Source organism: Heloderma suspectum, chromosome 2, assembly GCF_057233095.1.
Source record: "Heloderma suspectum isolate Gila_16-S chromosome 2, 16-S_ref, whole genome shotgun sequence".
Taxonomy (NCBI): Eukaryota; Metazoa; Chordata; class Lepidosauria; order Squamata; family Helodermatidae; genus Heloderma; species Heloderma suspectum.
In genome coordinates this window covers 263,132,851-263,160,615 of record NC_139459.1, presented here as the reverse complement: position 1 = coordinate 263,160,615, position 27,765 = coordinate 263,132,851, and the positions used below count along the sequence as shown (strand labels likewise).

Below are 27,765 nucleotides of genomic sequence, written 5' to 3'. Positions count from 1 at the left end.
GGGAAGGTTAACACATAGGTTAGATTGTTTTCATTTAGCTTTGAACCGCAAGTAGTAAACAGGAGTAAGTTGGAAAGAGGAGTCATAACAATGTTAGACGCTCAAGCCGTTATCTTATTGGTCAAGTTCATAGTACCAGCTTTGGCAATTGCAATTCTTTTGATTTATCTTCTATTTTTGTTGTATTCTCATTCCCTCTAATTGTAGAGAGTTTCTAACGCTCATATATTCACCATGCCACTTTATTTTGTATTTTCCTGAATTTTCTACAATAAAGCCTTAAATGTAGTTTCATTTTACAAACTCATCTGTAGTGATGTTCTGTGGTGATGTTTACCTGTTGGGATTAGCTTGGTTACCCACTGGGGTGCTTTGGACCCATTTTGTGCAGGTTCTGAGGTTAAACGGGACTGAATTTACAGACTGCACACCTTAAACTTGCTTGCAGTTTACTATGCAGTCTGTTGCTCTCCTTTGGACAATGTCCTAGCTGCTAGCCTCTTCTGCACCGACAGGATAACTTCATCATAGAGCCTATTCCTAGCTGGCACTCAGTGAGATATATTAACAGGTAGAGCAATAGACAGCAGATCAGCAGATTAAACAACTTCGCTTGAAGAAACCACATCGGAAAATTGGAAGTCAAGAATAGGAAGGTGGGAGGAATGTGTACTTTGGTATAGAAGTGAGTAGAACAGGTGGTCATAGAGCAGCCTTCACCAACGTGGTGCATTCCAGATATATTGGAATACAACTCCCAGCATTCCTGATTATTAGCCATGCTTCCTGGGGGTGATGGGAGTTGAAATCCAAAACATCTGGAGAGTACCACAGTGGGGAAGGCTGTGCTAGTTACATGGCAGCACTTTGCATAAGGAATTATAGGCAAGTGATCTGTCTTTGAGTTTTGAAAAGAAGAGATCTCCAAAGTCAGTTGGTTAAGATCCTTATTTTAGGGTAGTCACAGGGCCTTTGTCAGAGATACTGATTCAGGCAGACTGGGGCGGGGAGGGGGGTAAACACAGGTGGTATGGCCCACGTAGCGAACATTGCATTATCTTCCGGGTAATGTGGTACCTCCTGTTCCAGATATTGCTTTCACGTCCAGTTTCCCAGCATTGAAAGCAAGGGTAGCTTCTTCTAGAGACTTTGAACTGCTGGGTTTAATAAATATTAATAACAACATCTATTATATTATTTATATTTTAGGCTCCATGAATGCTCCTGTTCTCACTACAGTCAACAAGTAGAAACCCCTCTCACTTCACTGGCAACAGCACCAAGAACACCACAATTCCACACTAGAGTAATTTGGCAATACAGTAAGTATGTAAATAGTTGGAAAGTTGCCAGTTTCAGATATTTGCTGCCACATTGTTCAGTTTCAAGGAGCCCTTTGATACGTCAGTGTTCAGAGTCGAAAGGGCAATGTTCTCATATACCTTTTGAGATTCAAAGCATCTCAAGTTATGAAGCAGAACAACCAAATCCTTTTGAAAATTCTTGTTGAGGAAACCGTAGAAGACTGGATTGACACACGTCGAGATCATGGCTACCAAATGGCACAAGGTAAAGACCACATTATGGTGGCAGTTCATCAGGGCCTCATAGTTCCAGTCAAACACAATGTTGAATACGTTCAGAGGTAACCAACATGCCCCAAAGGACACAACAATTGAAATCAACATAACGTTAATCCTTTTACTCTCATTTACTCTGCTCTCATTCTCCCTTATTTTATCTACTTTATCATGCCTCTTCCGCAGACATACGAATATCTTTAGATAACAGATGAAAATGAATGTTAGTGGGAAGAAATACTGGAAAACTAACATGGTAGTGGTAAATCCAAGCCGCTCTTCAGTGGATGGCCACACTTCAATGCAGACAACTTTGTTCGTATAGATATCACTGTGGGAAGAAAGGTTTCTAAGGGGATCATCAGTGACTTGGTGGAATACAAAAAAGGGAGTTGATATTATTAGAGAAAATGCCCAAATGAAGATAATGCCCCAGAATGCATGAGAAATATTGGGTTTCCAACCACGTGGGTTCACTATTAACTGATACCTCTCTATAGCAATTAATACAAGTGAGAATGTAGAGACAGTGACAGACATACTTTGTACAGAAGCAGTTATTTTACACATGGCTTCTCCAAACACCCAGTAATCCATCAAAGTGTATGCAACAGTGAAAGGAATACACATGACACAAATGAAGATATCAGATATGGAGAGATTGGCAATCAAAATGTTGGTGACGTTTTGGTTCTCTTTCTGTTTCCTGATGATAACAATCAGGCAAAGGTTGCCAAGAAGCCCCATCAGTGTGACTATCGTGTAAGCTGTGATGAGCAAGAAGACTGCAGGAAGAGACGGCTGGCAGGATTCAAAGTGCAAAAACTGTGACTTGCTGCTGTTTTCAACTGATGGATCCATGCCAGGATCCTGAATGGCTTTATCCGTCATGGAATGTCTCTGAAATAACAGGCATAGTTTAGATTAAAAGCACACATTTTGTAATCTTCTTTGTATGCCGTTGAAATTATGCATTTGGGACCCCTGGGAACTTTATGTTCTTCTCCCTTTTACTAAAATTGTTTGTCTAGCCGCAAATGCAGGGCAGGCGGCACACGGAGGAGAGGATCCCCTCCATGCTTCACCCGGTCTGCATTGGATAATCGGCTGCCTCCAAGTTTGGAGGTGGTGGACTATCCCCATAGGATTGTGCCTTAAAGCATTTAAATATTAATGTTTAAAGCCCTAAAAGGCCTGGGGCCAGGTTACCTGAAGGATCGTCTCCTCCCATATGTGCCTGCCCGGACGGTAAGATCATCTTCAGAGGTCCTTCTTTGGGAGCCCCTGCCAAAGGAAGTGAGGTGGGTGGCTACCAGGAAGAGGATCTTTTCTGCTGTGGCACCCTAGTTGTGGAATGAGCTCCCTAGGGAAGGTTGCCTGGTGTCTATGTTGCACTCTTTTCGGCACCAGGTAAAGACCTTTTTATTTTCCCAGGAATTTTAGCATTTTAGCATTCTAGTCATGGGAATTTGGGAACTGAAATTTGGTGTGCAGGAGGGGGTTAACCCTTCCCCTGTGCCATTTAATCAATGAAAATAACTTCTTTGAAGTTGCTGTTTTCCCAGGAGAGAAGTGAATAAAGGCACAATTAGCAGCTCCTCTTCTGTGCCAAATAGCCATTTTGAGTAGATGTGTGGATTTTTGCCAGGAAAACCTTTTCCTTCCCTTGTTGTCCTGATCCAGTTCAGGGCCTCATACAGCTTTTTCTTTTCTTTTATTACAATACACAAATGCAGTCACATAATTAATGTATCATCTAGTTGACCCTAAGGAGTTTCATAGACAGAGACATTTGGGCCACTAAATATTATCTAAATAATATTGTCTGGATATCGTTGTAGGTAGGAATTGATATGTAGGCCTTTAAGTCAACAGTTGACTCATGTTCTCTTTGCTAATTACATCCTTTTACTTTTGAATGCACTTTAGGTATCTAGATGCAGTTTGATTCAAAGGCACGGCCGGCCCTGCTATGCAGCAAGATGAAGTGACCTGCTTCAGGTGGCACCATGGGAGGGGATAGAGGAAGGCAGAATTGGTATCTGAACAGCGCAGCAAGACATTTTAAAGTACTGGCCCTTGTAGCAGGTGGAGGGCACAGCAGCCTTTCTTCAGATAGCAAAATGTATTGGGCTGGCATTGATCAAAGGTTTGAGACTACTTTTTATTTGCATGTTTCTAAATCTTAATGGATTTTTAGGTGCTTTATGTTAGGGGTTGGCAACCTTTTATTCTCATGACTGTTATACCAGTGTAAATCAACAACATAAAGTTTATGTTGTTGATTTGCACTGGCATAACAGTCATAAGAATGAATCTGGCTCTAGATTAGAAAACATTGTTTTTGATTTAAAGTAATAGCTTCAGTAAATTTATTCACACACTGCTAGGTTGTGCTCTAACATGCATAGAAGCAGGGTGGTGGTGGGGGACAGCCTAAAAGAATTCTCATTTGTCCATCTTTCACTTTCAAAGCAAAAATTTATCACAGTCTCCAGCCCAGATACACAGGCATTCTCTGAATAGCCCAACTATGACTCACCGTAGTCCATTAAAGAAGTGACACTGAAACGTAAACCGGGATCAATCAGTCTTTGCCTCTCTCAATAAGCACCCTGCTGTTTCAAGTTAAAGCCAAGATGAGGAAGCATGCAGCCTGTGTAACCTTAAGAGGAAACACAAATTAAACTGACCATCATTCTTACCTGTCTTTTTCATTGTCACATAAGCATACATGGACTAGATTCCATTTAGTCACATGTTAGTCTTTTAAGTGCCACAACACCTTTTTGTTGGCTTTGCTGCTTCTGGGATTTTTCTTCCTAACACTTTACTTTTGTAAGTGTGGGCAAGCATAATTAGGCAGAGCTCAAGACTAATAATGTTGACTTTAGGCTTACAATATATGACCATCCATAACACATGGTCTGTAAAAGCTGAAGAAACAATATAACACATAGCACCATGGGGTTTTGGATGTTATCCTTCCTCTTTCAGCAATAGCAGCACAGTGCTACAAAATGTGCTAGAAAGGTAGAACAATACCATACCATCATTGTAGCTGTGCTTATTTTTTTCTCAGATGTCTAATACATCAAATCACCCACAGATTAAATGCCCTATTCAGGCTTTATGCCTGAAGCCTGAATATGATATAGGAATGCATTCTGCATATGCATTATGCCTGAATAGGTTACAAGGAAGCTCACAAGAGGGAAGAAACTGTGCATGCCAGCCTTGCCCCCAACATCACCATCCTTGGCCTCCCGATATTGAGTAGGGAGGTCTGAGGTGGGCTTCCACTGTCGTTCACTTGAATGTGAGTAGAACCATTTGTTTGGGAACTCTGATAAAGCAGGATTCCCAGTTGTGTGGAGCCTTCTGCTTGGGCTCAAGTGAATGTGAGTAGAAGCCTCCTTCACACCTCCCTGTTCAACATGGGGAAAGCGGGGATGGCAAGCACAAGGACAATAGGGCGGTGTCAGAGCACACAACTCCATGCTTCATATATGTGTTTCTGTATCCTATTCAGGCATAATGCCTGAATAAGGCTATAGTGGATACATGATCAACAGACTTAAAAAAAGAAAGTTTTATCTCCATAGATCCTCCTTACCTGCAGACCTTAAGCTGGGTGCGATCTCATGCTTCACACTCAGCCCTCCTAGATGGAGCAGCATTTCATCTCCCCGCCTACCAGCTCCTCCAGGGAAGTATGCAGTAGTAACCTCTCTGGTGATATTGGTATCTACCTTGGCTAGCCTTATTCCTTCCCTTCTTCCATATCAAACATATATATACACCCATTTCAAGGCTTTTTTTGCTGCAGATGATGTAAGGTAAATGTATACAGTATACCTCCAGCTAGCTTCAGTAAAGGCCCAGTACAAAGTCTTAAGGGGATTGTTTGCAAAGTTAACACAAATTCTCTTTCCCTCACAACTGGAGTTTTGTGAATAGCTCACTCTGCACTTATCCAAAACATAACATACCATATTTTGGTTCAATGCACTTGTTAGATATTTTTAGGTTGCAATAAGTTTGCTGATACATTCACAAGACCAGTTCAAGATGCCATTGCTGAAAAAGTTGTATTGATTATGTATTGGCATGCATGGCTGTGCCTTTGCTGAGGTATCAGGCACCCCTCTTCCTTGGTCCTTGCAACAGTAGATCCTGCTCCTTTATGAAAATTGTGTGATGATAATGATACCTACTCCACTGATTCATATGGATTTTACCATCATCAATGTACATCACCTGTGGAGCATGCAGGGCTGCTCACAACCCATCCAAGTTCAGGTTCAGTTGTATGAACTGGTATATCCATGTGGATGTTACACATGATCACCTGCTCTTTGGGGAGGCTAATGAGATTCCTGCCATTTGAAGCAACTTCTTTATTCAATTGATACTCCTACGAGATCAGAAAAAAAAGTCCTAACAGTCAGAGCAGTCAAACAACGTAACCAACTGCCTAGCGAGGTGCTGGACTTGTCACTGTTGCTGGTATGCAAGCAGAGACTGGACAGCCGTCTGTCAGGGATGCTTTAAACTGGATCACTGCACTATGCAGGGAGTTGGATTCATGGTCTAAATAGCCCCTCCCGACTCTATGATTCTGGCTTATTTGCAAACCTATGGGCAATATTGTGGAGGCCGGCTACAGTGAGTTGCTCACCTCTAAATGATCTGCAGCTAAAGTAATTTAATTTCATCGGGAAGCATTATGCTTGAGTTGTCCTTGAGTAATATGAAAACTCAACCTGAGGTGATGAATGTTTATGGCAAATTCAAACATGCAAGTGATCACTTGATGTGCAGTCAATGAGTGGTGAACATGTTATCTGGACATAGGATTCAAGCACACTAGAGTCAAGTCTTCTGTGCCTTCTAGTTTTGTAACCTGGCAGCACATGCGGCTCAGACAGTTTTGCGATGTTGCACTACTTTTTAGATTTCTACATCCTCTCAAAGCTAAGCAGAACTGAAAACTACGAATCATTTGGTGGCTCCTGCTCAGTTTTTTTACTTCCAAGGAATATGCATTTAGAGCCTAATTACATGTTACACACATATGGACGTAACAAAGGTCAGGCAGTTGCTTTTCTTAGGGGTGGGGGAGGAATTTGGAGTGGAGCATGGAGGACTGAGAGCGTAATCCTTTCCCCACCCATCTCCCCCAGATTGGAGGGGCTATTCAGAAGGAAAAGCCACAGGTGAGGAAAAGGTTAAGCCTCACTTTAGCTTCTCTGCTTTAAACCTAATAAGGTTCAAGCTCATTAAGTCTTTATATACTGCTTTGTCAAGAAAACCCTCTTTTTAATCCGGATACTATTTTTTATTTTCAGTAGTTTAGATTCATCCCCTTTCCACATGCGAGTGGAAGATACTTTGTGTATGCATGCATGCATGGGGGCGGGGGCACACTGATTCCACTGCAACTGCAGTCCCTTGTGCCTCAACAAAAGCCACCCTGGAGGGTCTTACCACCCTTGGGAGAGGCTTCTCAGAGAGTCGGGGGAGGGACTATGACACACGCCTGTATGCATACAGAGGTGCAGCTCTTGTATCGCAAACAAAGTTATCACTGACCGTGTTAAACCTCACGTTTTCTGCAGGTGTGTACATTATTTTTAGCTGAGTTGTAATGCCACCAATCACATTTTTGACATGTAAAGCAGTTTACGTATGTAACTGGATGGTGGCTTTCAGCATTCATTTTGCTTGTGTTAAATCAGTTGCTTCATTAATTTTCTTTAAGTTTTTTTGTTTAGTTCTGATTTTTTAAGCTGCTGTCTTTCCTATTATATATTATTTTATACATAAGTAGGAAAATTATTATATATAACACTGGAAAACTCTGTGTGTGTGTGTGTGTGTGTGTGAGAGAGAGAGAGAGAGAGAGAGAGAGAGACAGACAGAGAGAGAGAGAGAGAGAGAGAGAGAATGTCTGTCTTAATCTTAGACATGCTTAACCCACGTTGCAGTATTATGGCCAGGAGCTACAATATTGAAATCATTTACTTCAGAGTAATGCTGGAGTAAGACTTCCCTGAGATTCCTGTGAAGTAAGTAGTATGATAAGTATGCAGTTCTAGAGCCACAGAACTCAACAGAAGTCCATGACAGCTGAAAAACAAAAAGCCACAAAATGTGCTAAAGATCTGACTGCGGAAAAATAAGATGCAAAACTCTACTAGAGATATGCAAAGGGACTAATCAGTGTGGGGAGGAGCGAAGCTTTTCACAATCTCATTCCTCAAAGGTGAGGGGCATCACCTCCCTCCCCATCCTGCCATCTTTCTTCAATACATAGGGACTGTACTATGCAACCAGTATTGTCTCCTTTTTAGTATAGAATCAGGTTTATCAAAACTGATAATAGAAATCAACATAATAATTCCTTATTCAGATGATGGATGACAATGTCTTTTGGTGTCACTTGTGTTTAGTTTTAGATGTCATACTGTATGATGAATACATAAATAATCCCTCACAAATAAAGCATTAATAAAATATTCATTTCTATAAAGAGTCATGCAGAGGACTTCTTTTTTTTTGATGACTTAAGGCAAAAGTTATTAACCACACAGCTTTCATCCAAGCAGCTGCTGAGGGAACCTTTATAAGACTAATGTTAAAAGAAAGTAAATACACTTTTATATGAACAACATTTGGTTAATACATTTTACACTCTGCTTGCTATTTTCTGCTCTCCTTGCCATAGATTTCATCAGTATTTAGGATTAAATAAAACCTTCACCTCCCTATTCCAGCAGCAACCCCCTGCTCCAACAATGTCAGGTGACATCTCATGAGGGGCATAGGGCTGCTGTTGGGAGGAAATATCACCCACTAATGCACAGAGTGACTGGACCCAGATCATTGACCACAAGGCAAGTAAAGGAGAGAAAAGAAGAAGAAAAAGCCTCATGAATGGTCCATTTTCTTACCTTGTGAAAATTTCAAATAACATTTCATCTCTTTTGCTTTGACCGGTCTTCTTTTCCTTTTCATAATAAATATTGGCAAAACCAACAATTGTATATTTTGTGTCCAAACAGCTCTATTGGCCTTGCCAACTGAAGCCAGAGGTAAAGCCTCTTCTCCACCTTCTGAAACAAACTGATTGATTGAGATTTCCCACTGGGAACTGAAACCAGCACAGTGAAGAGCCACTGCTGGGGGAGAGACTGAGAAATAAGGCAAGCTCTGGAGTCTGACAGGAGAGAAAAACCAATGAGGAGGCAGCTGGGAGGCGAGACTAGTAGTCATGGGGACGATCTTTTTTATGAACGTTTTTTCAGGCTTTTATCTTGCAACCTGATTTGCAGTTATCTGTTCCACTGTATACCTGTTTGCTTTTCACATGTGTACATATTTACATATGGCTTATTACTTCATTGTAGAACGTGGCAGTGACAAAATATGGGAGATACACAGTAGAATGCTTTTTTTGTTTGTTTCTTTTTGAGGCATTGCTGATGGCACAATTAAAACCATGGTTATTTTTCCACTATGAGCCTTCTATATGTATGTGTAAGCCGTTCAAATCAATAGGGTTTTTTTCCAGCTGATTTCTGAGCAATGTTGTATACATCTTGTGTTGCCTCCCCCAGTCTGGTGCCTTCCAGCCAAGCTGGCTGGGAATGATGAGATGGCACCAGATTGGAGAAGGCTGATCTAAACATTGTAGCACATCTGGAACCACAGACACCAAGATGCAAAAGATAGACTGTATAAAAATAATCCTTAGGATGTGTAGCACTTTCTGAGTGTCCAAAATTGCTTACATACATTATCTCAGTAGTCCTTACAAAAACCCTGTAATAGAGGTATTATTATTCCAGAATTGTGGATGGGGTCAGAGGGAGAAAGTAGACTAAGTTCATGGCAGGGCTGAGATTAGAATGGGGGCTTTCCTGCTTCACAGTACAGTCATGACATTAGCTCTCATTGTCATAAAATGGTATTTGAAACTAACTCCATATTTATTACACAAAACATTACATACAAATTATACATTAAATATAGAGAGGAAAGGAAAGGTTCCTCCTGTGCTTGCATTACTGACCCCTAGAGGGACGCCGCTTGCGCTGGCGTTTTCATGGCAGACTATAGTGCGGTGGTTTGCCATTGCCTTCCCCAGTCATGACTGGGTGCTCATTTTACTGACCTCAGAAGGATGGAAGGCTGAGTCGACCTGAGCCGGCTACCTGAGACCCAGCTTCCGCTGGGATCGAACTCAGGTCGTGGGGAGAGTTTCAGTTGCACTACTGGCACCCAAATGGGATTCTTTATTTGTTTATTTTAAATACTTTCATCACTCCTTTTGGTCAGGTAGGTGGAGATCCCACTTACAACAGATTCTAAAATTTTAAAATATGATAATATACACCTTTCATCATGGGGACGAGGAAAGGAAGGGCATATGTGTCGTCCCCCCCTCCCGCATTTTGTTACGTCTGAGGCACTTATCCATTTCCCCTCTGCACAGCTATTTTAAACTTCCCCCAGCACAGTGAAGAAATACATACACATAGGCATTGTTGTTGTTTTTCAGTCGTTAAGTTGTGTCCGACTCTTCATGACCCCATGGACCATAGCACGCCAGGCCTTCCTGTCCTTTGCTCTCTCCCAGAATGTGCTCAAGTTCATAATAGGCATATACACTCATAACAACCTACATACAGATTTCACACATTACTTTTATTTATTATTTATTTAAAATATTTCTTGGCTGCCTTTCAGGGTGGAAGGCCCCCCCCCCCCCCCGGCGGCTTACAGCAATACTTCACTAGAGTCACTTCTCTGTAAGAAATTAAGGGTGGAATCCTATGGATTGCACCCTTGTTAGATGGAAGCCTCTGATCTCTGATGCTTCCAAGTACCCAGTGCCCTGCTGAGGACAGGGAGGTGACTTCCACTTCTGCGTCCCCTTTTTTACATTTTTTTTTCTCTAGATGGGCCTTTGAGCCTATCAAGAAGAGGCATGCTGGCAGGGGCTAGGCTGGACCAGGGCTGGAGAGGCCACAGGATTTCTCATATCCTGGTCTCTCCACCCCACCCCCCTCTCCTCCCACTGGAACACCCCCTTTTCACTCACTCCAAGCTGCATTTGTGACCTCAGGAAGCAGCTGGCACAGTTCTTTCCACAGCAGCTCGGATTCTGGAGTCCCCACTCTCGTTGCAGTGTCTACAGCCTTAGATGGGGGACTCCTAAGAATCCTGTGGTCCCTGGGATGCTTTCCCTGGATTATAGGCTTGCTCTGTAATATTGTGTAAAGGGCCCCTTTGCCATGAGGAGGGAGAGGCCGGTGTTGGGTGGAGCTTTTTATTATTATGTATTAACTATACTTTTCAACCACCATATTACCGAAGATCCCTGGGCAGTGCATAATACATTAAAAACATAAAATACAATAAATAAAAACAGCACATAATAAAACCAGCCACAAAGAGAAAACACTCCAGCACATAAAACCAAAGTAAAACCATAACTGCTTTTAGTGCAGTGATCTAAAAGAACTAAAAACAGTGCTTATAACAGTGCTGGGAGAATAATGCTTGGGAGGGATGGTACTTACGGAACAGAGAAGAGATGGAGGGGGCAATCCTATGTTGCCTAGAGAGCATCTGGGGGGATTTAGGATTTTTCCGTTTCTGGGCTCTGAGGTCAGAAACAGGGCTCTGACCTCAGAGCCCAGAAACCACACTCCCCTCCCTCTCCCCTCCCAATTATAGCCTGCACAGTTCTGGCTATGTCCTGTGCTTGGAAACGGAGCACAGAGACAGGAAAAGGGGGTGTTCCTGGGGGAGGGGACAGCAGCAGCAGCAGCAGCAGCCAAACAATGTTTCCTATGGCTGCCTCAGCCACCTTCCCTCCCCCTCTGAAGCGCTGCTGCTAGATGGGTGAAATGGCCCATTTAGCAGATGCAGGGTGGCTGGAGAGTGGAGAAGATTGCCTCTGTGCTCCAGCTGCCCTGCACTGGATACTTGGCAGCCTCCAAACTCGGAGACTGATTATTTTCATAAGATTGTGCCCTAAGTTTTTAGATTCCAAACCCATCTGCGCTGGCTGCTGCTTCAGCTCTGGACCTGATTTGAAGTACTGGTGTTATCATTCAAAGCCCTAAATGGTTTGGGACCAGGTTACCTGAAGGATTGTCTCCTCCCATATATAGCTGCCTGGACACTACGATTGTCTTCAGTGGTCCTTCTCTGGGAACCCCACCAAAGGAAGTGAGGTGGATGGCTACTAAAAAGAGGGCTTTTTCTACTGCGGCACCCCAGTTGTGGAATGAGCTTCTGAGAGCAGCTTGCCTGGTGCCTACGTTGCGCTTTTTCTGGTGCCAGGTGAAGACCTTATTTTCCCATGCATTTTAGTCTTTTCGTTTCTGTTTTAAATCTGTTACTATATTTTAAATGTTTGCATTGCTGCTAGGCTTTATTTTGGTTTTTATATTTATTTTATACTGTAGTTTTAAACTTTTATATGTATTTTATGTTGTATTTTATGGTTTTAATTGTTGTGAACCACCCAGAAAGCTTTGGCTATTGGCGGTGTAGAAATGTAATAAAAACAAACAAACAAACAAATAATGACAGACACTGTCTTATTATTGATCTTTGTAAGCCACTCTGTGAGCTTTTGTCAACTGATAAGCAAGATAAAAATGCTAACGTTAATAATAATTAGAGCAACAAATAATAATGCTAATAATAATAGCAGCAAATGGGTGGATCTGCTGGAATAGGGACTATTAGATTGTTTGTACCCCATGCCTCTTCTCTTCAGTGGGATCCAGTAAATATGCTGTTAGGTCTTCAGCCTTTTCAGATCTTGAACCCACCTTTAACCCAGCCATCCACTTCTGAATTCCTTAGATGTTTGTGTAGTAGTGATGTTGCTACCCATCTTAGATCAGGCCATGACTCAGACCCTGACAGTGATGTATAAGATTATGCAAGGTGTTGAGAAAGTGAATAGAGAGAAATTTCACTAGAAATGGAGATCACCCAGTGAAATGGATTGGTCACTAAATTTAGGACAGATAAAAGTTTTTCACACAATTCATACTTTTCACACAACAATCTTATAGAATTCTGGTATGCAAGATATCACGATGGCCACTGGTTTAGTTGGCTTTAAAGGGGGATTAGACAAATCCATCATAGAGCAATGACTATTTATCATGGCCGCTAAATAGAACTTCCAGGGTCATGAGCAGTATGTCTCTGAATAAATGGGCAGCAGAGGGAAGGGTGGTGGAATGTTGCCTTCATGTTCGGCTTATAGGCTTCCTGGAAACATCTAGCTGGCCACCAGTGGAAATAGGATGGATGCAGAACTAGATTAATCTTTATTCTAATCCAGCAGGGCTTTTTGTACATTCTTACATTTCAAAACTTGTTGGTTTATTGTATGATCCTATTTATTTACTATATTATGTTGCCAGATTTATTACTTTCCTATCACAGCACTGAACTGATGTGATAAGCAGAAATTGCTGCAATGCAATATCTGTCTTGTTCCTCACATCACTCCAGTGACTATGATGAAAGAGTGCTGAAACTCTCCATTCTACAATATGAATGATGCAGAAACCTGTTCAGTGTCAAAGCTGACCATCCAGGATTGCCCCAATATCATTAACATTCTTTAATGATATTTGTAATGAATATGTTGATCATTTGCCCTGCCTCCCCCTTTCTCCATCTCATGGATAACTAGTTTAATTGTATTGTAAAATGTAACTTTTACAAGGTGATGTGGCTGCCTGGATGCACAACAAAGAGCAATTTCTTGTTGTATTAAGAAAGGATAGTGCTGTTTGTTAGAGGTGGCAAATCAAATTACCTGGTGAAATGCTCATTCATCCTCAGTCTAGCCAGAAATTATTGTTTTTTGAGCAAAAAGCTAAGAACTCATTTATTGACCTGTAGTAAAAGCCAGTAAAAAGCAGCCAAGAGAAGGTGGCCTTCAGACAAAGGGCTCCAAAGGCCCTCTGAAACGGCATGGATTTACTCGGCAGCCAAAAGTAGTCAATGAGGGCTTGGAACAAACTTGCTAGAGAGGTAGTTCCACAGTCTAGGTTGGTGCCACTAGCTAGAAGGACCAGTCCTTGTAACCCTTCATCGTATCCCTGGGAGTAAAAGGACCTAGATCAGGGCCTCTGAGGAAGCTCTTAAAGTAGAAGTCAGGTAGGTTTGTCTGGGAAAAGGTGGTCCACAAGTTATCCTGGACACAGGCCAGTTAGGGCATTAAATGTTTTTTGTTGGAATGTTTTCCCCCCTCTAATCTGCTGGATTGCTTTTTTCGTTTTCTTTTTGCTGCCATATGTTATCACCTTTTCTCAGGGGAGTTGTAACCTTACCATTCCAGCAAGGCCAAGCAGCCATATCCATGGGTGGTTAACTTGTGATGTGGGTGCTGCAAGTGGCACAGGTACTGGGAGTTTGTGACTTTCCTAGATGGGGTAGAGGGCCATTGGGCCTGGTTATGGCACAGAGTCAGGCCTATATCCTGCCTGCTTCCTCCAGTATTGCACAGCTCTCTGCTTCCCAGCCTGGTAAACTAGAGACAAAATTATCCCAAGGCACGGGGACGACATATGCATTATAGCACACAGTAGAATGGCAATGTATTATACTTGGAACTTGACTTGTGCCCACAAGGTTGGGTGCCACTAGTATAATCCAATCAACATAGCTCCTGTCCAACTTCTTTGACCCCTCATCAGTGCCAGTCTAATATCGCCTGCCATGTAACGTAACAATTTTTTTAAAATAGTTGTCCCTGAAAAAGAAATCTGCACAAGCTGAAAATGTACACTTGCAGCATCTTGAGTATTTGCTGATCCAGTTAAGGTTGTTGCCTCTCTTGATCTGTGTTCAGTTTTCTGAAGCAGTAGCATGGCTGCCAATCAATAAAGTTAGACCAGGACCTTGTAGTTGTTTGAAGAGGTTTTTAATCTTGATATGCAATTCCTATATTATGAGGTTACTAAACTGAAGATATGGCTACATGTAATGTTTCAGTGCTACTATCCCCAGCCAAAAATAGCACTAAAATAACAGTATTTTTTCTGTGCTGACAGTGTTTGCAAAAAAAAGGTTAATGAATACCAGAATTATATTTGCGTTATTTGAATCTTCGTGATGCTTTTAATTGCAGAATAAAAACTACATCCAAAGAGCCCTTAGCACTAGGTAAACACAGTCTGATTGCAGAATGGGAGTCAAGACCAGAGCTTTATTAGGGAGCCAATTTTATAATCGATAAGAAAGAATTATGAGCATATTGCACATAAAGTCTTGCAAAATAGAATAAATGCTATTCGGTATTAGACAATGAAGCCTGTCCTTCTATAAGGCAAAAGTAAAGCAAAGGTGAATTTGCATTTCAGAAGGCAGGAAACATCTTTAGAAGTATGCTCCTAATACTTCATTTCCTCTTCACACAAGGACTAACAATGGATTGCCCAGATTCAAAATAGTAACAATATTTAATTTAAATCAGATGAACCATAATTCATGGCTTTATTTTCAGCACCAAGCTCCACAGTTGGACATTTTAGCTAAAGAGGAGGTTATCATCCTTTAGTCTGCTCCTTCCTTTAGTTTCAATAACTTTGTTCTCTAGGAGAGAAATACACATTATATCCACTGGAACATTCAGAGATTGACTAAAAATTTATTCTGTCAATGGAAATCTATTTCTGACTCCTCTTATCTAATGTTCAGTTTATTCATACCAGCCACAATTAAATAATTGATGGTCACCCAGCATTTAGCTTTGACTGTGGCCTGGATACGATCAGGCTTCATTTAGCATCATTTCCTAGACACCTGTGTCTCAGCACAGCCACTTAACTGATGATTAATTAGGCTTAACTGTACCCACTATTTCCCAGGGAAAACAGAAATTTCCAAAAGCCTCTGTCTTTGGGATGCCTCCAGACGGAAAGGTCCTGGCATTGTGCAACTATTCTATCTTTCCCTCATTAATGGATTTCATTTAGTAAGAAAAAAAAGGCAGAAGAAGTGGTAAGAAAACATGAGAGAGCTACAAGTGGAAGACATTGTCACCTGGACTCCCCATAGAATTCTGTGAATAAGGCAGGGCGATGGCACAATAAAAGCCTAATCTGGAAGCACCCTTGGTGGAGCAGTTTGTGAATCATATTGCTGGTGCATCGTCAAAAGCTCAGTCTCCTACTTCTCTGAGAGAGGGAGGACTGCAGAATCAAACTACCGCTTTCTTTGGCTGTCATGTTCTGGGCAAGCAGTGGAGGGGGTAGCAGGGAAATGAAATAAAGGGTGGAACAATCATGGTACCCAACCTCCTCAGTGACTGTTTGCAATGCAGGACTTGGCCTGTCTCTCATAGGTATCTCATCCTTCAAAAGAACTTAGAGGACCATTTTAGGGCCAAATGACACAATGTGAGACAGCAGTGTTCCTATTTTTCTCAGGTTGTGGAAGAAGCCTGAATTAGCTTGGGACAGTGGTGCTGAGGGAGATGGCATGAAATCTTTTCCCTGACTACTGCTTTCCCTATTGAAATCAGGAGTCTTCATGAAGTTAATAGTCTTGCTGGGGAAAAGAGACAGATGCAGTATAGGTAACCTCTTTCCTCACCACCACCACCACCAGAATAACATCCGCTTCAGTGGGTGGAGTGGGATTTCTATCGGGAAAATGGTGCAGGGAGAAAGGTTAAACATCCTTTTCCTTCAGCACCGCATAAATGAGTGCATGGGGCAAAAAGATTTATGATTCAAGAGGGAGGAAGCTGGTTAGAGACTAACACAAAGGCCAGCAGTGCTGTGCACACAGCCCTGCTCCGAGAGTGGGAAGTAGCTTTGTGACTGACATAAAGACAGCCAACGAAGGCTGTGTGAATCCATCTGTTGATCTTAAGGTCCGGGCAGGCACATTTGGGAGGAGGCGATCCTTCAGGTAACCTGGCCCCAAGCCGTTAAGGGCTTTGAATGTTAACACCAGCACTTTGAATCGGGCCCGGAAATGGACTGGCAGCCAGTGCAGCTGGAAAAGTACTGGCGTAATATGAGCTCGCAGGCCAGTCCCTGTTAACAATCTTGCTGCCCTATTTTGGACCAGCTGAAGTTTCCGGACCGTTTTCAAAGGCAGCCCCACGTATAACGCATTGCAGTAATCCAGACGAGAAGTTATCAGAGCATGGATAACTGTAGCTAGGCTATCTCTGTCCAGATAAGGGCGTAGTTGGTATACCAGCCTAAGCTGATAAAAAGTGCTCCGTGCCACTGAGTTCACCTGTGCCTCAAGTGACAGTTCTGGATCCAAGAGCACCCCCAAACTATGAACGTGATCCTTTAGGGGGAGTGCAACCCCCTCCAGAACAGGTTGAATATCACCTAGCCGGGCAGACGAACCACCCACTAACAGTACCTCTGTCTTGTCTGGATTGAGTTTCAGTTTATTAGCCCTCATCCAGTCCATTACCGTGCCCAGGCACTGGTTCAGAACAGCCACTGCCTCATCTGGTTTTGATGAGAAAGAGAGGTAGAGCTGGGTGTCATCCGCATATTGATGGCACCTCAGCCCACACCTCCGGATAACCTCCCCCAGCGGTTTCATGTAGATGTTAAACAGCATGGGGGATAAAATAGAGCCCTGTGGAACCCCATGGCACAATTGCCATGGCACAGAGCAATAATCCCCCAGCACCACCTTCTGGAATCGGCCATCCAAGTAGGAGCGGAACCACTGTAGTGCAGTGCCTCCAACTCCCAACCCAGACAACCTATCCAGAAGGATACCATGGTCGATGGTATCGAAAGCCGCTGAGAGGTCCAGGAGAATCAACAGGGTCGCACTCCCCCGTCCCTCTCCTGGCAGAGGTCATCCCACAGGGCGACCAAGGCAGTTTCCGTTCCAAAACCAGGCCTGAAGCCCGATTGAAATGGATCTAGATAATCCGTTTCATTCAAGAGTGCCTGGAGCTGTCCTACAACCACCCACTCAAGCACCTTGCCCAGGAAGGGGATGTTGGCCACTGGCCTATAATTGTTAACATCCTCTGGGTCCAGGTTAGGCTTTTTCAGGAGTGGTCTAATTACTGCCTCTTTTAAAGCAGCAGGCACCACTCCCTCTCTCAAGGAGGAATTTACAACCTCCTGGACCCAGCCAGGCATCCCCTCCTTGTTTGATTTAATAAGCCATGAAGGGCAAGGGTCAATATCCCTAATACCAATAATTTATGGTAGGCCTGCCTCTGCACTTCCCCCAGATAGTGTACCCATTTTATTCAACTGGAATTTGGCCACGCAAGGGTATTACTGGAGATGATACAAAAAGCGCTGGTAGTCGGAGCCTAGAGTCTGATTCTATGCTGCGCTGCTGTTTTGCTTAGAGTCAGGCTGCAAACCTTTATCAAATATCTGTTATGTGAATAACATGAAGTACTGTTAGATGTTTACTGACATATCCATGGCACAAGCAGGTTACATAAGACAAAGGTATACTGATTTTTTATGCTACTCTGCCACCATGTGGTTCCAAAATGGTATTTTTTAAATTCTGTAGTTTAAAGACAGAGAATGAAGCTCAGATGCAATCCTAAGCACATTTATTTTAGAAATAAATTCTTCAGCACTCAGTGGAATGTGCTTCTATATATAGATACTTAGGATCAGGTGGTAAAATAGCCAAATGGTCCTTACAAACTCTAAAAATCAGATAGGAAGACCCTTCAATGCCATCAATAAGAGCAAAGTGATTGAGGGAGGAATCCTATCAGGATAGGCGGCTGCCTCCGAATTTGGAGGCAAATGCCTATACAATGCATGGTGGAAGAAGTACAGAGGGGATCCTCTCCTCCACGCTCCAGCTGCCCTGCATTTGCGGCTAGATGGGCGATTTCGGCTGTCTAATCATGGGATGTCGGAGTGCGGGATGGAGGCTGGACGATTCATAGGAAGTGTCGGAACGGCCCTTCTGCACTCCCCGCCCCCGGGAATGCCCCCTTTTGCCCTCCTTCATGCTGCTCTTACGAACACAGAGCCTGCTCTGCGCTACCTACAAGGTGGTGGGGGAGGCAGTTCTCTGGGAACTAATCTCGGAGCATGGGCTCCAAGGTTGGTTCCTGGAAACCAACCAATCCTATGGCAGTCTAACCGCTGTCTAGCAGCCATAGGATTGCGCCCCAAGTAAATTATTGGGAGATAAGCATCAAAGTACCATTTATGCCTTTGAAAATTCTCTCAAAGAATTTATGAAATATATCCATCAAAAATAAGTTTTGGTCATACATTTGTGTATTTAGAGGATGTGTTGTTTCCAAGTGATGTGCTAGATTGGAAGTACCATGTATCACCCCGTATCTCCAAACAAATGGGTTACCCACAACTTGCAGGGCCAGGATATAACAAACTGGAGATTGCAAAAGCATGAAGGGGTCAAATTTTTGCATTGTAACAAGTTACATTCAGGCTCGTCTCACTATTGCTGTCAATCTGAAATGTTTTTTTACATCACATTTATACTTGCTTATTACCATGTTAACTTATTTGATCTTCCAGTGTTCTTTTGTTTATTCTCTCAGTCGCTTTCGACTCTTCATGACTTCATGGACCAGCCCATGCCAGAGCTTCCTGTTGGCCCTCGCCACCCCCAGCTCCCCCAAGGTCAAGTCTGTCACCTCCAGAATATCATCCATCCATCTTGCCCTTGGTCGGCCCCTCTTCCTTTGGCCTTCCACTTTCCCTAGCATCAGCATCTTCTCCAAGGTATCCTGTCTTCTCATTATGTGGCCAAAGTACTTCAGTTTTGCCTTTAAGATCATTCCCCCAAGTGAGCAGTCTGGCTTTATTTCCTGGAGTATGGACTGGTTTGATCTTCTCTCAAGGCACTCTCAGAATTTTCCTCCAACACCACATTTCAAAAGCATCTACCTTCCTTCGCTCAGCCTTCCTTATGGTCCAGCTCTCGCAGCCATAGGTTACTGTGGGGAATACCATTGCTTTAACTATGCGGACCTTTGTTGTCAGTGTGATGTCTCTGCTCTTCACTATTTTATCAAGCTTTGTCATTGCTCTCCTCCCAAGAAGGAAACGTCTTCTGATTTCCTGGCTGCAGTCAGCATCTGCAGTAATCTTTGCGCCTGGAAAGACAAAGTCTGTCACTGCCTCCACGTTTTCTCCCTCTATTTGCCAGTTATCAGTCAAGCTGGTTGCCATAATCTCGTTTTTTTTAGGTTTAACTGCAACCCGGCTTTTGCACTTTCTTTTTTCACCTTCATCATAAGGTTTCTCAGCTCCTCCTCACTTTCAGCCATCAAAGTGGTACCATCTGCATATCTGAGATTGTTAATGTTTCTTCCAGCGATTCTAACTCCAGCCTTGGCTTCATCAAGCTCAGCACGTCGCATGACGTGTTCTGCATACAGGTTGAATAGGTAGGGTGAGAGTATACAACCCTGCTGTACCCCTTTCCCAATCTTAAACCGGTCCGTTGTTCCGTGGTCTGTTCTTACCGTTGCTACTTGGTCGTTATACAGATTCCTCAGGAGGCAGACAAGATGACTTGGTACCCTCCTAAAAACCTTCTCAGTCCACTCTAGACCTGTATTCTTGCTATACTACATCTCACTTTTCTCCCTTGCTGTCTAAGTATCCTTATTTCCTATCAATACATATTTCTTCCACCCAGAAGATAAATAACATTGGGATGCACTATTGCTGAAGTGTGTATTCTGCTGGGGGTGAAGGATGTGATTGAATAGTGAAGAAACCGAATTTACCCTCTACCTAAAATCAGCAGTAGTTTGTGCCCGGTAGTGCTGGTGGGGCCCTCGAGAGCAGGCTCGCCACAGGCAGAACCAAGGGATCACCACAGGTGGAGCCAACTAGATTAGTTTTCTACCCATCTTCCTCTTTTTGCGAAGACCCTAAGGACACTTAAGCAATTCATAACAAGTATTAGGATCTAGGTAAACTGAAAAATGGTCTTTTACCTTGGCTCAGAAGATTTGCGTGCTATCACAGCTGGTTCTGTGCTTGCTGGAACACTGAACAGAAGCACTGCACACTGCAACGATTGGTTACAGGGTCCACGTTACCAAGATTAAAACGGGGGGGCTCAAGCAGAAACCCACTTCATACAGAGGCACAATGAAGCAAGGAGACAAGTCACTTCATGGAGATCATGACTGCAAGGGAGAGTTTGAGTATTATCTCCACAACATGCTAAGGCATTTAAATCCACATTTCTTTGATCTGCAGCAGGAACCCATTTCCCAGGAAGGGGAAACTGAGGAAAATTAACTTTAAAGTAGTGCCTGCAAAGTGAAGAAATTAGGGCTGTTTGCACAAAATGACAGCCTACTGTGAGAGATTTAGCCCACAGTGAGGCAGCAGGATGAGTGCGGCTGCCATTTTGAATATGCGACCTTGGCTCGGGGGTTGTTGTGTTGTGTGAATCCAGCGAGTGAGAGTTGTTAACAGATCCATGGTCTGTTTTAGGGTTATGCAAAGGTTGTTTACCCCACATTTGTTGGGTTCACCCAACACGACAACCCCCGAGCGGGGGTTGCATATGCAACTTGGCATCCACAGTGTGTCGTCTGGATGTGGTTGTATGTTTGTGTGCGTGCATTGTTTAGGGAGGGGATCTGCATAGCAACACAGAATAGTCTTTTGAATCCCCACCAGGCAGCAACCCATGGCACAGAAAAGGGAAAGTGAGGCCCATTAATGTTTAGATCATGCTTGCAAACCTGAGGGTTGTAGGAGCAGGGAGAGATCAGCACAGCAAGAGAGAAAACCAGGCCTTTGAGCCCAGGGTTTCCTAGTCTAACAGGAACCCTTGCAGGGCATGGTAAAAGCAAACTGGAAAAAATGGGAAACAAATTGAAAAGAGTGAGGACACACTCCCCATAATCACTCCCACTCATCCAGGCTACCAGTTTACAAAAGAACATTTTGTTTATACATTTACTTAAAAAAAAAACAAATAGTGTGGGCACATCACAAAGCTGTGTTTAGCAAAGAAACATACCTGCTTGGGCGGGCAGGCTGCTACAGGCCACTGCTACAGTGCTGCTTCCATCCAGCCTCTTGATCATAGTCTGAGACACAAATTGAAGTTCACAACAACCAAAACAAACCTTTCTCTCTCTGCTGTCTGATACAGTACAGCGCTTCTCAAGAGAAGTAAAGGAACTGAAGTCTAGGTGTCTACTCAGGGTCCACTACATTGCTCTCCCACATTATAGCCACACCAAGGGGAGAAAAACAAAGCCAAGGGTTGGACTGGCTGGTAGGGTGGAGTGCGTAGGTATGGGGTAAGCATTAAAAAACAAGAACAAAAAAAGCCCTCTTGTTGCCACCATCTAAGCCTCAGCAGGAGGAGGCACTTAAAAAAGGGTTTCCATGGGTGATCATAAGGCACTAGTAGGTACAGAGGGGAGGAGTTGTTCCATCTGGTCCCAAGCCATGTAGAGCATTACAGGTCAAAAACAGCACTTTGAACTGGGCCTGGAAACGAATCAGAAACCAGTGCAGGCACCAGAAGACCAGCATAATATAGCAATAATACCTGGTCCCAGTTACAACCCTCTCAGCCATATTTTGCACTAGCTGAAGTTTCAGGACAGTCTTCAAAGGCAGCCTCACATACAACACATTACAGTATTCAAAAGGGGAGGCTACCAGGGCATGGATCACTGCAGCTATGGCTGTAGCTGGAATACCAACCAAAGCTGGTGAAAGACACTGCCATGGAGGCCACTTGACTCTCAACTGCCAGTGATGGATCTAGGAGCACCCCCAAGTTATACACCTGGTCTTTCAAGGGGAGTGTAACCCCTCCATAAGTTGAATCCACCTCAAACAACCACTAGCAGTGTTACCATTGGTATTGTGGCCGGGGCTCACTCCAGTACCCCCACAGCCTCACCTGGCTCTGAAGAGAATAGAGCTGCATGTCATCTGTGTAGTGCTCTCCGATCCTCTGAAAGACCTTACTTAAGTGGTTTCATGTAGATGTTAAACAGCATGACAAATAAGATGGAAACTTGTGGGACTCCAAAGCAAAGATGCCACACAGTCAAGCAGAAACCCCCCAGCACCACCTTCTGAAAAAGACTGTCCACGTAAGAGTGGAACTGCCACAAAGCACTCCCACTCATACCTTACTCTGACAGCACTCTAGAAGGATACCATGGTTGATGGTATCAAAAGCTGCAAAATAAAGCTCTCTCTGCTCTGACAGAGGTCATCCCATAGGGCTATCAAGGCAGCTTCAGTACCATAACCAAGCCTGAACCTCGATTGAAATGGCCTCAGAAAATCAGTCTCATCCAAGAGTGCTTGGACTTGGTCAGCTACCACGTGCTTGAGCACCCTGCCCAAGAAGGAACATTTGCCACTGACCTAGAATTGTTAAAATCTCCCTGGTCCAGCAATAGTTTCATCACTCAACTGCTGCCTTTAAGGAGGCTGGGGCCACCCCCTATTCCAAAGGGAAACTGACTACCTCCTGAATCCAGCCAGCTGTCACCTCCTTACCAGATGCAATCAGCCATGCGGGTCAAGTGGATACATGGCTGGCTGAACCTTACCAATCACCTTGTCCATATCCTCAGGCCCACAAACTGAAATTCATCCAACAATATAGGCTCAGATAGTGCTCTGGACACCCCCATAGATTGAGTTGTACCAACTCCAGAGTCCAAGCTGATGGATAGAAGTGACTTTGCCCTCAGAATACATAGCAAACATGATAGTGATAAGTGTGCCACTGAAGGTTCCATATCACCCTCGGGACCAGATATTTTAAAGGCCACAAACCACTTGGAAAAGCTTTACTGGACAACTCTGAGCGGTCCACAATGGTGGCGGAGAAAATTTGCATCTTTGCTACCATCACCCCCACAGAGTAGGTCCAAAAGAGTAGGCTAGATAATGAACTCTTATCCAACTGAACTTGCTCCAAGTTTTCCTCCACTTGCATTATAGACATCTCTCAGCTTACTTCATTGCCTTCGGATCATTTATATATAAAGGAGCCATCTCTTCACACAGGTTTTCCCTGAAGTGTGACCCAGGCAGGTATGGTTTGTAGTACACAGTGGAGTGTGCATTTACTGCTGTTTAATTTTGTATTGTATTGTTTTATTGCTATACTTCATTGTTTTGATGCTAGTGCATCAAAATAGGTGTGAGAAAGATCAAATTGTACGAACGCCCAAATGACTGTAAAAAGTGTGGACTTTAATGCATCGTGAAATTATCAACGGGCAGTTTTTGATTACCGAGATTACGCTGATCTTATTCACAATATATAATGAATGATGAACCTTTTATCAGATAAAAATAGTTAAGTCGATTTATTGCTGTGAACAATGATGTTCCCTCACTACTGCGTAACACGTGTTAACTTGCACGTGAAAATCAGGGCATTTTTGGCAATTATTTAAATAATGATTAGACACAAACAAAACACCAGTCCAGATAAGTACCTCTCGGTATTCCCGGCGTATTTCGTAATGTAAGTGCTCTGGGCTGAGAACCAACACCCTTTCCTTCGAAGTCAGACAGACTAACCCACAAATCCCTCCTCTGCATCAGAAAGAGCTGCTGTGTGCATGTTTACCAGACCACAATCCCGAGCATATTTACTCAGAAACAAGCCTCCCTGAACTCAGCGGGGGCTTCTTCTAGTAACGGAAGCTAGAATGGGGCGCTGCCGATGCAGACGGCGCTCCACGGAGTCTCAAGGGCGAACAGGCGCCCCTCCCCGCCCGCTCGCGACAAGGCTGCCCGAGACAGAACGAACGCAGGCGGCACAGAGCGAGACCGCCACGTAACGGCCGCGCTCGCTCCACGATTCAAATGAACCTCGCTATCTCCACTGCGCTATCTACCCCTCCCGCCGGAAGAAGCCTGACCCCGAAAGAAAGCGCGCGCGCCTGCAAGCGACAATGCCCATTGGCTGATGCCTTTCATCACTGACGTATTGGTGTCGCGCCTGTCCGTTTCCGACTTTCTCTCGGCGCAAATAGGCGCCCGCCTCTTCGGTGCGCGGCTCTCTAACGGAGAACGCGATAGGCAGTTTAAAACGTCAGTTAGAGCCTCTTTCCGCCTCTTAACTTTTTAAAACTCCCCCGTTGCGCGCAGGACGAATATGATTGGCTCTGGGAACTATCATTCAACAGAGTAAAGCGAAAAGCCATGGCGGGTGCTCTTGGCTTATTTGGCACTTAAGGAAGGGGGCGTGTCTCGCGCTGCCACGGTGGGCGGGCCGTTCAGCGTTTCCTTTGTGTGGGCACCAGTCGCCGGCTGCGAGCGCGCCTGAGGAGTAGAAGCCGCCATTTTGTGCGTTTCCTCTCCCCACCCCCTTTCCCCGTTCTCTGCCGGTGAAGCTAGGCCGAGCTGCCCTCCGTACGAGCACCAGCCTCGTAGCGCCTGTCGGTCTTTGCTAGGCTGCAGCTGCCCCCTACCGGCGGCAGCGGTGAGGAGACGTCTGGTGGCCGCGGCTCCGGCATGGAGAACTCCCAGCTGTGTAAGCTGTTCATTGGCGGCCTGAATGTACAGACGACGGAGGCTGGGCTGCGAGAATACTTCGAGGCCTACGGGACCCTGACCGACTGTGTGGTTGTGCTCAACCCGCAGACCAAGCGTTCCCGATGCTTCGGCTTCGTCACCTATTCGGCTGTGGAGGAGGCCGACGCCGCGATGGCCGCCTCTCCACACGCTGTGGACGGCAACGCGGTGGAGCTGAAGCGGGCCGTCTCCCGCGAGGACTCTGCCCGGCCCGGGGCGCACGCGAAAGTGAAGAAGCTCTTCGTCGGAGGCCTGAAGGGGGACTTGGGCGAGAACGACCTGGTGGAGCACTTCAGCCAGTTCGGCCCCGTGGAAAAGGCCGAGATCATCTCCAACAAGCAGAGCGGGAAGAAGCGGGGCTTCGGCTTCGTCTACTTCCAGAACCACGACGCCGCGGACAAGGCCGCCGTCGTCAAGTTCCACCCCATTCAGGGCCACCGCGTGGAGGTCAAGAAGGCCGTGCCTAAGGAAGACATCCAGGCAGGAGGTGGGGGCTCTTCCAGGTCGAGCTGGGGCGGACGGGGAAGAGGAAGAGGCGGCGGCGGCGGCAACCGGGACCACAACGGGCTCTCCAAAGGAGGCGGCGGCTATAACAGTTACGGAGGCTACGGCGGAGGCAGCGGGGGCTACGGATCCTACGGCGGGGGATCCTACGGCGGAGGCGCCAGCGGCGGCGATTATGGCAACGGGTACGGCGGCTTCGGCAGCTACAGCCAACATCAGTCCTCCTACGGCCCCATGAAGAGCGGAGGCGCAGGTGGTGGAGGGGGCGGCAGCTGGGGGGCCCGCAGTAACAGTGGACCATACAGAGGCGGTTATGGTGGGGGAGGTTACGGAGGCGGCTCCTTCTAAGCGGGAATTCCCCGTGACCGTTCTGGGGATGTCAGTTTTGTCTGCATGGAGTATGCCCTCCGTTTGTACCGGCCAGGTTCTCAATTGTTCCCCTACTCTTTGCCTAAGGGCACCTCCATACAAAAGGCTCCCATGATGCGAAGCAGCTCTTGAATATCCCGCTGGGGTCGCTCTGCTGCCTGTGTCACTTCTTTCTGAAGATGGACTGGGCCTCTCACACAACGATTTTGTGTTAGTCATTGATGGACTCTATTTTTTTATTGCTTGGACATTAGTCGTTTTTATACTAGGAACAAGATATTGTTTTAATTTCGGTTTATTTGGGGTTGGGAGGGAAAGTCGTGCTGATTCTGGAGTAAAACTTGGGAGGGAAAGGGGAATTAACTTTGTAAGGACTTGGATACCTACACATTTTTTTCTATAAAATTACTCTGGTTCCATGGCTGTAAAAGGGGGGAAATCGTTTTTACATTTTTATTTTTTAAATAAATCATTGTGTTCATTGACCTTTATATGTCTTTTTTTCCTAGGGTTCATTCCATACAGTTCAAACAAAGGCTTTTTTGAGTCTGAAACAAGTTATTTCTGTTCAAATTTCTACATATGTTTAGAATAAAACGCTTTATTTCTAGTAAAGGCCTCAACTTTTTTGCTGCCCTACTATATTGGATTTCTTACTACTTAAGAGTTGTAGGCCAGTTTTTGAATTGCCATTGGTGGATGAAGTCGGTTAAAATACTTTATTGCTCATCCACTGTTTTGTAATTGGGCAGTTCCTTGCTGACATGGTTGGTCTGTTTTTTTTTTTTTTTGTACTAGGGTTATCCATCAACATATGTTCTAACACATTTAAAGCATGTGCTTTTTTATATTAGTGTTCAAAATTTCAGATTGCTTAGTTTCACACTGTGTTATTTATTGGCTTGCCTGTAAATGATCCATTATAGAGGACGGTGCTTTTCCTTCTATTAAATACTTTTGTTTGCATAGTGAAGTCATTTCAACTGGATACTACCTTCACTGTTCTTATTAGAGAAGCCAAATATCCCTTAGAGCGCCATCTGCTGTCAGAATACTTGACCATTGCTTTAAGCTTTACTTCAACAGATCAAATTGGCTCTCAAATCTCTAGACTCTTAGGCCTTTAGATGACAAAGGTCAAACAAAATTTCTGGATGTTGGCTGAAATGATGCATTTGAAGCACCCATAAGTAAATTTCTTTATTAAATACTTAAATTGCCCAGTCTTAATTTTGTGCTAGGTGACCGATAAATGAGCCAGTAACCTAGGGGCCAGTTGTAAATCAAAATCTCTGTAGTCTGCTTGATGTATTTGTAGCCCTTTTACACAGTAGAATTAAAGTTTGTTGTTCTATTAACAATGTTCGAGAGAGAAACTGCCTTTCTGAATAGAAATATAGAATAGTTATGGATATTACAAATAAAGAATTGAATTCTTCACATGCTTCAGTGAGTATGTATGAAATGGCTAAAATGTTGCTGGTTTTTAAATATTCAGACTTCAACCAAAATATGGCCTTCAGAGCTACCTTCTGTGTCAGTGATTTTGCTAGCTTGCTTTGTTAAATAGGATTTAGGTCCTAAAACTTACCTTAGGTGATCTATGGAAGTTTATTTGACTCAGCAGGCTTTTAGTTGAAAAAAAAAAATAGTGCAAGGTAAAATTGGGTTAGTAATTAGTAGTAGGCGTTCGTGGTGGTTGAAGCAAATTTGCATTA

The 27,765-nt window shown here is 44.2% G+C and overlaps 2 protein-coding genes across 9 annotated transcripts; one reads left to right on the top strand and one right to left on the bottom strand.

The window, feature by feature from the left end:
• Positions 1–24,654, bottom strand: LOC146354481 (neuropeptide Y receptor type 6-like). Of its 8 annotated transcripts, none has more exons than XM_084839014.1 (6): positions 24,585–24,654; positions 20,584–20,778; positions 7,608–7,712; positions 5,841–5,997; positions 4,123–4,245; positions 17–2,480 (listed from the first exon to the last, which is right to left on the bottom strand). In XM_084839014.1, the coding sequence occupies exon 6, from the start codon at positions 2,469–2,471 to the stop codon at positions 1,356–1,358; it is 1,116 nt and encodes a 371-aa protein (XP_084695140.1). In that variant the 5' UTR covers positions 2,472–2,480; positions 4,123–4,245; positions 5,841–5,997; positions 7,608–7,712; positions 20,584–20,778; positions 24,585–24,654; the 3' UTR covers positions 17–1,355. The 8 variants fall into 8 exon arrangements, with proteins under 8 accessions (XP_084695138.1, XP_084695140.1, XP_084695136.1 ...); XM_084839015.1 differs by lacking the exons at positions 20,584–20,778; positions 24,585–24,654 and adding exons at positions 2,790–2,864; positions 8,537–8,760 and having other exon boundaries at positions 103–2,480; positions 7,632–7,712; XM_084839012.1 differs by lacking the exons at positions 20,584–20,778; positions 24,585–24,654 and adding an exon at positions 8,537–8,760 and having other exon boundaries at positions 1–2,480; positions 7,632–7,712.
• On the top strand, positions 23,829–27,723 carry HNRNPA0 (heterogeneous nuclear ribonucleoprotein A0). The gene has a single exon (XM_084839017.1). It carries the CDS (start codon positions 25,115–25,117, stop codon positions 26,024–26,026), a length of 912 nt encoding a protein of 303 aa, XP_084695143.1. The 5' UTR covers positions 23,829–25,114; the 3' UTR covers positions 26,027–27,723.
• Positions 27,724–27,765: the final 42 nt, after the last annotated feature.

What these genes read in the sequence shown, in the direction of transcription:
- LOC146354481 (XM_084839014.1), bottom strand. Translation starts at nt 2,471, where the DNA reads ATGACGGATAAAGCCATTCAGGATCCTGGCATGGATCCATCAGTTGAA.
- HNRNPA0 (XM_084839017.1), top strand. Translation starts at nt 25,115, where the DNA reads ATGGAGAACTCCCAGCTGTGTAAGCTGTTCATTGGCGGCCTGAATGTA.